At 47.6% G+C, this 9,623-nt stretch overlaps 1 protein-coding gene across 4 annotated transcripts in view; it reads right to left on the bottom strand.

The window, feature by feature from the left end:
- Nucleotides 1-8,333, bottom strand: part of SH2D4A (SH2 domain containing 4A) — a 27,399-nt gene extending 19,066 nt beyond the window's left edge. For 3 of the 4 annotated variants that reach the window (XR_011048348.1, XM_068402648.1, XM_068402646.1), the window contains exons 1-7: nt 8,001-8,333; nt 6,165-6,324; nt 5,480-5,657; nt 3,348-3,413; nt 2,793-2,928; nt 1,329-1,545; nt 812-942 (exon numbers count right to left, since the gene is read on the bottom strand). Coding sequence is in view for 3 of the 4 variants with exons in the window: in XM_068402648.1 (XP_068258749.1) it covers nt 812-942; nt 1,329-1,545; nt 2,793-2,928; nt 3,348-3,413; nt 5,480-5,657; nt 6,165-6,324; nt 8,001-8,175 (1,063 nt within the window). In the remaining variant the exon portion in view is untranslated. The remainder of the gene's footprint in view (nt 1-811; nt 943-1,328; nt 1,546-2,792; nt 2,929-3,347; nt 3,414-5,479; nt 5,658-6,164; nt 6,325-8,000) is intronic. The other variant, XM_068402647.1, reaches the window with a different exon arrangement.
- Nucleotides 8,334-9,623: the final 1,290 nt, after the last annotated feature.

Here is a 9,623-nt window from a genome sequence, read left to right on the forward strand (position 1 = left end):
ATTTGTGCAGGACTGGATGGAACAGTTCTCACAAGAAATCTGCTTTACCACTCTAAAACTGGTCCATGGCACTTCCATCCCTTGCATTGTTTTCTTGCCCAGTAGCCCAGGAAGAACAGTACTGCCATTGCTAATAACAGACCATGGCCACGTGCTAACTGTGCTTTAACTGTTCCAGACTTGGCTGATTATGAATGATAAATGTGCAGGGCTCAAAAGGACAGTTTCTGTGTTATGAGAGAGAACGGCAGTGCAGTGTGTTGTATGTTGATTCCAGTATAACAGGGCTGTGCAGACAGTGATCACAGGTCCTGTCAGAAAGCCATGCAAGCATTGAAAGCCCAGTTACAAGAGGATAATGCTTTTGTTGCTGCAGTCTCAGATCAAAGGCATTTCCAAAGCAAGGGAGATGGATGGGATGATGATGACCCATTAGAAATGGGATGGAAAGGTGATGGATTATAAGCACATACGGAGGGAGAATGACCTGGGGCCAAGGATGAGTTGGATGAGGTGTGCCCAAATCTCTCTCACCTTGGTGCAAATAGTTACCAGGATGATCATGCATCCAGTACAGAGAAGCAAGGGTGGCACAGAGGTACAGGGTATTTTGAAGATCTGGCCTCTGTTCTAAGACTTTATCTTGCCCTTTGTCATGGTTCTAAAGGAATGTAAACTACATAAATAGATATTTAAAATGGAAAACCTAGCCACTTTGAAAAAGCTCCTAGGCCCAGCCTGTGGCAGCAGCCGTGTTAGCAGAAATGGCTCCTTAAAGAGTTGGGTTAGGGCAAAAACATTCAAGACTCACCATGGAACCAAGGCGCTATCGTGTCTGTGGTTTTCTGATAGCCAGCTCGGAGAGGGAATTGCTCCTCTTTGAACCACTTGATGATGCTTTCTTCGGTGGAACTGGAGATTGTCCTCTGGATTCCCTCTTTCCTGTTAGTAAGACCATGGTTTGTGCATCAAGTTCACATAACAGCTTTTGTGTCCTTGGCAGTACTTATGTTTTTTTCAGGGTGTTAAGAACAGCCCTAAGCAGAAGACTTGCACTAGTGCAGCTGTCAGCAATATTATATGGTTTTCAGTGGACACGTAGCACAGAGAATGTATGTGCTCTAGGCTTAGGACGCTCTACTAAATAAACCTGTTACTCTCCAAGGGTGAACAAATAAGCCTCATCACACCCATGCTGGAATATAGCCTAGGCTCTGTATTTTTCCCTGCAGGGTGTCTCCTCCATACATTCCCATCTAAACCATCCCATGCTAGAGCAGAAGAATCTCATCCTTTCTCCCCTCCATGGTGCACAGGGGTTTCCTTACCTAATCACCCTCCCGTTCGCCACCGCAGGAGGTAGGAGTTTAGGCTTGGGGGGCAGAGGTGGATATTGAAGTGGTCGCCGATCTCTGGCTGTGGCACCCTTGGAAATATCTGCCTGCTTCCCTCTGTGGATGCCCTGCAGTGAAAGCCTCCTGTAGTCATCCCTGGCTTGCCGTGCAAGGGAGCGTCTCTTCTCATCTGCTGCCTTGGATTTCCGCACTGGAACAAAAAACGATTCCTACAGGAGCGAACAAGCAGGCAAGTTTTAAGCTTGCTGCCCTTTGGCCATCTTCCTGCTTGATGAAGTGGAAGAATAACCCTTTTCACCAGGTAAAATATGCACTCAATTGTGAAACCATTTGCCACATGTCTCCCATCACTTTTGGGCATCTGCTACTTAACAGCGTCCAGTTTTTATTCCTTCAAGAGATTAAAAATCTGCATTCTTTCTGGGCACCAGGTCCCTTTTTACTTAGAGACTACTTGGTTTTGTTTTGGATGCTGACTCCTGGTTCAGACATAGATTTCTGTAGTGCCTTTCACGTGAGCTGGTGTGGGGTGGAGGGCATATGGAATAAAAGCTGCTGAACTGAGCCCAAATCAATCCTTTGAAGGATTTGAAAGTGCTAATCATTTTTTGAGGGTGGGAAGGAGTCTTGCTGAAACTCTTACAGAAAGTGAGAACTTGGCTGGGTATTTTTTTTCTGTAAAATTGCCTTGATGATTGTCTAGGTCCAGCTCATCCTAGAGTCTGTAGGAGTAACCAGCTCTCTGGTCGGTCTGAGTTAGGCTAGGTCTTTCCTTACTTTTGTAATCAACTCCAGATTTTTTTGTTATTGATAAGAAAAATAAAACCCCTGGCCTGAAGTAGAAACAATTGGTAGTACAGCATTGCCATCTACTGAGCAGCAGGGGAGGAACTGGAAAAAAAAAAAAATGCATCAGGTTCTCGTTCAGGAAGTATATGGCAGCAGTGATGAATGCTACTGTAAGTCTCATACTGTTTGCTGTTTTCGTTCCTGTCATTGGGATTCATTACATGAGACAGTGCAGCTGGGCTCTGCTTAGGTGGGATCATGCTTGGATGACAGGGAAGCCCTTTTTAGTTAGTCCCTGTCACCCATTATATCCTTGTCCTCAAGAGCAATGGTTACTGCAAAGGCCTATAAAAGGCCAGCTTCTAGTTTAAAGTTAATTATCCTGGCTGTACTCACGTGGTTCCTATTTGTTGCTTGTTTTAATTTTGTGTCTGTAGGAAAAAATTTCCATTTCCCTGCTCAGCTCTAGTCTCAATGCTGTGTGGACTCAGAAATATTTCTTATAATGCAGCACTGTATTTCTTGGCAGTACTCTCCACCCACTGACCAATTATTCAGTTCCAGTGTGGCAGAAGAAGGACTGAGATGACCCCACAGAGCCCTGGGATTTCTCAAGCCCCATAGGAAAAGGTCATCCTAAGATCTTACAGGATTCCTGCCATTCAGGCTCATTCTCATCCAATTTCTGCAGCGTCCTCTGTCTCTCTGAGCTGGGGTGGCTCTGTGGTATTGCCTCCTGCGGGGCTGCAGTGTCTTCTGAATTTCTTCTCTGTGCTTCCTTCGTCTGTGAAAGAAACAGTGTGTTCAGACAACTAACTTTGTCCCAGGCTAGTTTTAACCCTGCTTTTTAGCTAGCCTCGAAATACTGGGAACTCCATTCTTTACTGTGAATCCCTCCAATTTCAACAACATGCAGACCCTCTGTCTTTACTGCAGGTGACAACAGAGGAAGTAAAGGAAAACAGTCTACCAGAAATCATCAGGAGCACCTCCCTGTGCTGGTCCCTAGTCTGCCAGCCTGGTCTGCTTTGTATCATCTCCAAATTGTCACACTGTACATGAGGAGCATGGCAACACCGGATAAAACTGGTCCAAGAGGTGAGGACATTCTTGGGTCAGGTGAGGCTCTGAGGCTGACAGGGGCTCTAGGATAAAGTCTGGGCCCCACTCAATGTGTTAGGAGCATCCTAGGCTGCCACTTACCTGTTGGAAGCCATGCTTCCTCACATGGCAGTCTGCCAGCACCTGGTGAACATCTCTGGTTTCCCTCTGGGTGGAGGAAAAGAGTGGTGAGAAATAAATGCGGCATTAGGACCATTGCTCTGTTTTGGAGCAACAGGTGTTTAATGCAGAAGCAGTGATGTGACATTTATGTTAACAAATTTTGCCAGCCTTCTCTGACAAACATTGGGTTTTTTCATCATGTTAGGCCTAATATGCCACAGGAGGAGAACTCAGGGGTGTCAGGATTGTTGTGAGCACACCTAGATTTGCTAAGCGATGATCCCAAGTGCTCCCAGGGAGCAGTCCCTTCCCTCCCTCCATCTAAAGCAAGCCCTAGCAGAACCTGCTGTCCACAGCTTTACCTGCCTGTGCTTGTTTGCTTCTGTGGCTGGGGTGCTGCAAACCCCTGCTTGTCAAACTGACCCAACTAGCTGCACATCTCGTGTTTGCTCTTCACTGCAAACCAGTCTAGCTGCTCTGGCAGCAGTCTCTAGCTGAGACCTGGCTTTGAAGACAAAGAGTTATACTGGTCCTTGAGCAAACACCCATCCACCTCCCTGTTGGACCCAGACTGCCTCCCACGGCACAGTGAGTAATGAGTTAACTGTACTATGCTGCTTACCAAGGACACGCTTTGTTTTACCTCCATCATCTACTTGGCTAATATTTAATACGAACACGGCTTTCCAATTTCCCTCTCCTTGACAGGAAACTAGGAACTTCAAATGTGTGTGAAGCAGCTTTTTTATTCGATTAGCCCCCGTCCCCTGCAGCAGACAAAGCACACTGCCCTGATCCGGGAACTAGGTCTTGGAGAAAGCACTTTGATGAGGCAAGTGAGAAAAAGCCCCTTTCCAAGCCTAGAAAATGCAAGAAGGGTCTTCTATCTGGATCCCTCCTTCCAATAGCAAAAGCCTCAGAAACCTGGGAAAAATTACTAATAATATAATGTCAGAAAACAAAAGTAAAATATACAACTCCCCTCTATTTCTGTGCACAAGACTTTGAAAGGGGTTTAGATTTTTTTAGTGGTGGTGGTATTTTTGGTTTGGGTTTTTTTTTCTTTTTTTTTATTGTTAGCTGTGACTAATAGCTTCCTTTGAAAAGAAAAACAAATCTCCCACACAGTTGCTCAACTTCAGCAAACAGTGCTAAGAAAAACCCCGTGTGACTCAGAGGTTTTTGATAAAGGAGACAGTCACTCCAAATTCCCTTCAGTATTTTGGTAGCAGCGGGAGAGGCGCTTTGCCAAAACCCAACATTCAGTTATTGTGCTTTTTATACTGAAATATGAGTGGTTGAATAATAAAAGAATATACACTCATACAAGTTAGCAGCAAAAGGCTGAATGAAAACTGCTGAATGAGATTGGACTTCTCCCATTAAATTGGCAGGGTGTTCTGTTCCTTCTGTTCAACCTCAGTTGCATGGGTAGTAAATTTAACTCATCTTTTTTTCAGATCTCTGCAAATGGCTTTTTGTAGCCAGTTAAAAAGTAGAAAAGTATTTATTGCTGGAGAAAAATATTTCTGTAATGAAACATTACAGCAAAGCAGACACTGTAGTTACTGCATTTGGAGTTGTCCTGGGCTGTCAAGGTCATAAGCTATTTTCTAACTATTTTGTAAGACCAAAAGAAAAAAAAAGAACCTAAAATATGCATGTCAGAGGATGCTGGTAAAATTATCTTTATCTGTTCTTTTATACAAGTAGATGATTTGTCCGAGGGCTGTGGCCTTGCATGTACAGATCCTGGGATAGCCTCCCCAGTCTTGCCCCAAAAGCCATCCAAACCAGCCACAGAGCAGGAGGGAAACTACTGCGACCCTTGTTTTACCCACAGAGAATGAAAGCAAAGGAATCCAGAGTAACTTATCAGTCAGTACAAAGCAGATCTATCCCAGCTGAGAATAGCACTCGGACCTCCCGAGTCCTAAGGAAGGATGTAACAGCACAGCTTCTTCTCTGACTACAGAAGAAAAGCCTTAACAGTTAGCTGGCTTCTTTTCTTCTTCAAATCTCTATTTACAGCAACCAGGATTTGCTGCATGTCCTAAATCTCAAAGCACATGTTTCTGATTGATAGCTATGGAGAAAAGGGGGAAAGCTACCTTTGTGAGCTCCTGGCTTTTCCTTGTTGTAGCAGCAGCAGTTTTTCTCCCACCTTCCTTCTTTTCGTCCACAGTGCCTTTTTTATTCCCATGAAGATCTGTCTCACCCAGGACTCCTGGTCGTGGATGTAGAGACCGTGTAACAGAAGAGTCAGTCTCTCTGAAATGCAAGAGAGGACTTAGGAACCCGAGGGAGTCACTTCCTGTTCTCTGAGCATCTTGCAAGGAAGCTGCACATGAGCAGAGCAGTGCTGTGATGAAGCAATGTGTGTGCAGGCAGCTATTGTATCTCCAAATCAGATAGGTGGAATAATTAAATTACTGACTCGTGGTGAGTAACTGTCATCCTGCTGTACATGAGCACACGTTGGTGAATCAGTGCAATCCAAACTCATCACCTGCTCCAATGACAGAGTTAGCATTTCCTGTGGTCTGCAGAGGGTACGGTGCAGGACCCATATCACAGGAGGCTCAATGAGCCGGGGCAAGCCTCAGGCTGGAGCTGGTCTCTGCCAGCATTGTGTGTGCTTGCAGAAAGCCAACCTTTGCCTGCACCTTTTGCATGCAAGTTGAGTGTGACAGTGGTAACCACAGCCCCTACAGAGAAGACTCCAGCCTCTGAGTCCCCAGAAATGCCTTCTCCTCCATGTCTGCCCATTGAGTCCTCCAGCTGAAGGGTGCTTACCTGCCCTCCTTGCCTTGCTCTCTTGCTAACCGCTTTGCCCTTTGTGCCTGGATCTCTTCACAGATGGCCGCATACGATTTATCTGAAGGATGCTCGCCCATCACCCAGACCCAGACATCATTGTCAGCGCCGAGTTTCCATGTCACCGACTTCCCGTTGGCTGGAAAAGAAGCAGCTCTTTGGCAAACGCTGTTTGCTTGGCGGCTCCGTGCAGGGCCTGTGTCCTGCCTGCTGTGCCCTCCTGGCTGCTGCCAATGGCAGAGCCTCTCCAAAAGCAGCTGTATGTGAGGAAAGCTCAGCTGGGACACAGCACGCACCTCCCATTTCATTTTGCGTTACTGAAGCCAGGTCAGTGAAGGAGGCATTTCTGAGTCTGGAGGTAAAGGAGAAGACTCACCACTGTTTCCTTTCTTGCTTTAATTCCTTGTCACTGCCCTCCCCAAACTGTGAGAGGGTGAACTACCTACAAACAAAGCATGCAGGGGAGAGCTGGGAGAAGAGCGCTATCTTCCTAGCAGCCAGCATGCTGGGTAATGTGGTGCAGTCGACATGCTGGAGGGAAGGGATGCCATCCAGAGGGACCTTGACAGGCTTGAGAGCTGGGCCTGTGCAAACCGCATGAAGGTCCACAAGGCCAAGTGCAAGGTCCTGCACGTGGGTCGGGGCAATCCCAAGCACAAATACAGGCTGGGCGGAGAATGGATTGAGAGCAGCCCTGAGGAGAAGGACTTGGGGGTGATGGTTGATGAGAAGCTTAACATGAGCCGGCAGTGTGTGCTTGCAGCCCAGAAGGCCAACCGCATCCTGGGCTATATCAAAAGCAGCATGGCGAGCAGGTCGTGGGAGGTGATTCTGCCCCTCTACTCCGCTCTCTTGAGACCCCACCTGGAGTGCTGCGTCCAGCTCTGGGGCCCCCAACATAAGAAGGACATGGAGCTGTTGGAACGAGTCCAGGAGGGCCACAAAGATGATCAGAGGGCTGGAGCACCTCTCCTATGAAGACAAGCTGATAAGAGTTGGGGCTGTTCAGCCTGGAGAAGAGAAGGCTCCAGGGAGATCTTATAGCAGCCTTCCAGTACCTGAAGGGGCCCTATAGGAAAGCTGGAGAGGGACTTTTTACAAGGGCAAGTAGTGACAGGACAAGGGGGAATGGTTTTAAACTGAAAGAGGGTAGATTTAGATTAGATATGAGGAAGAAATTCTTTACTGTGAGGGTAGTGAGACACTGGAACAGGTTTCCCAGAGAAGTTGTGGATGCCCCTTCCCTGGCAGTGTTCAAGGCCAGGTTGGAAGGGGCTTTGAGCAACCTGGTCTAGTGGAAAGGTGTCCCTGCCTGTGGCAGGGGGGTTGGAACTAAATGACATTTAAGGTCCCTTCCAACCCAAACCGTTCTATGATTCGATGATTCTATGATGATTCTAATCCTGGCAAGGGGACTTCAGGTCTAAAGGCACAATGGGAACCCCCCTGCAGATCTGGTGCCCCAGGACAGATGTTAAAGTCCATGGTTATTTTATAGACAGATTCAGAGGCCCCATTTAGTGGAAAACTTAATGAGATGCATCTCCTGAGGGCAAGTAAGCCCTGTCTTCCCAGCTAGGGGAGTTGAGCAATGTGGTCAAGGACAGAGTGTCTGGGCCAGGGAGTAAAGCCATTGTGTGCCTTGCCAAAACTACCCCATCACAGATGGGTTTAGTTATGGTTTGGAAATACGACTATGATATGTCCCTGGGAGAAGAAATTACTCTAAGATCACATTACCTCTTATTTCTAGGGAGCAGTTGACTTGGCCAGACCTGTGTCAGAGGGGGAAGAAGCCAGCAGGCAGAGACTTACCTTTTCTCGGCAGTGGCTTCTTTGCTGAAGCCTTGTCCGCAGCAGCTTCTCTTTCCTCCCACCGTCTGATCTGTTCCTGCCTCATTTTGAAGAAGAGGATCTGCTTCTGCTCCTCACTGAGCTCTGCCAGCAGGTCAGGATCAATGTACATGTCCGATAATATCTGTTTCAGCATGGCTGCAGGTTTCAGTTACACACGTTTGTGGCGATGATCTCCAGGGATCAGATCCTCTTCCTGGCTCCAACAAGAAAGAGTCCCTCCCCGCCTGAGCCTGGAGCAGGAATGCAGGCGTGCCTGAGTAATTATACTTCTTTTTTTTTTAGCTCAGACTTCCTGCACAGACCAAAAAAAGTAAATAAGTAGCTTAAAACCTGCTGTTAAGATTCCTTGAAATACGAGGTGAGCTCAGCTCCCACGCAGCCCCTGCCCGCTCTGCAGGGAGAGTTGGCCAGAAGCGACGAGTCCTGGAGTGGGGAGGTTGTGTTGATACTCTGATAAACCCAGCTGATAGTATATCAAAAGAGAGCGCTGCCTGTTACAGTCATCAGAGGTGCGGCTTGGCTGTGCCCAAGCAAACGTTCCTGCTGGGCAGGGAATCAATGAACCCATGACTAGACAGCTCCTCCTCCTTCCAAAGAGGAAAACTTTGATGATCAAAAGCCCAGCCTGCCTCTTTTTACCAAAGATGGGGAGGGCTTTCAGCTCTGCTTTTGAGGTGGGAGTGGGATTTTGGGATGCTCCTGTCCATCAAAGGCAGCCTCACAGCAAGTCAAGGGAGCGCAAGTAGTGCAACTGGTTTGAAGAAAGTCAGCTTGGAGGGTCAGCAGCTGAGAAGCTGAGGCAGCTCCTGGTCTGACACGTCTTACTGATGCACCTTGCGCACATGGTGAGCCTGGCATGGGGCATCCCTGTCTGACAGGATGAAGCAGATGGGGAGGAGGAGCACCCCTGTTCCTGTCCAGGATGCTGGGTTGTGCCTGGTGCATACCAGCAAGGTACTAACAAACACCCACACAGCTATGCTTTGTGCCTGTGGAGTTACATTTACAACAGGCATTTCTCTGAAAAATTGAGAGCTCTCCTGGCACTTGGGAAGGTGCCAAATGAGAAAATAGCAGTGTGGACTAAAGGCCTTGAAACCAGCTCTTTTCCTTATCTTATCTGCATAAACTCACAGAGATCAGAAGGTTGGTTGGCAGTGCTTTTGGTGACATGGTGAGGCTGACAGCCATGTATGAAGTGCAACACCAGAGCAGGGTGGCTGGCCGGCCAGGGACAGCAGGGTGGCTGGCTGGCCAGGGGCAGCAGGGGCTTTCTGGACAAACTCTTGGGAAATGGTGCCAGCAGGCTACAAGGAAATGAAGCTAGCGGGATTATTCGTGTGCTTCTGCACAAATCCTGGGAGTAAGGAACAAGCATGCTAGGACATAGCGCAGTAGGTGGGAGGAAGGGGGTTGGTGGGGCAATAATGTGGCAGTACAAAGGGCACAGACACAGCAGAAGGACCTGTACCAGTGTGAAGTATTAAATCCTGGAGTCAAATCAATTAACTATCTTACAGGAGAGGGGCTGTATCCCTAGGGACCCAACTGGTGGAAGAAAAGTATTAGGACCACATTCAG

Source organism: Nyctibius grandis, chromosome 6 (genome assembly GCF_013368605.1).
Source record: "Nyctibius grandis isolate bNycGra1 chromosome 6, bNycGra1.pri, whole genome shotgun sequence".
NCBI classification, from domain to species: Eukaryota; Metazoa; Chordata; class Aves; order Nyctibiiformes; family Nyctibiidae; genus Nyctibius; species Nyctibius grandis.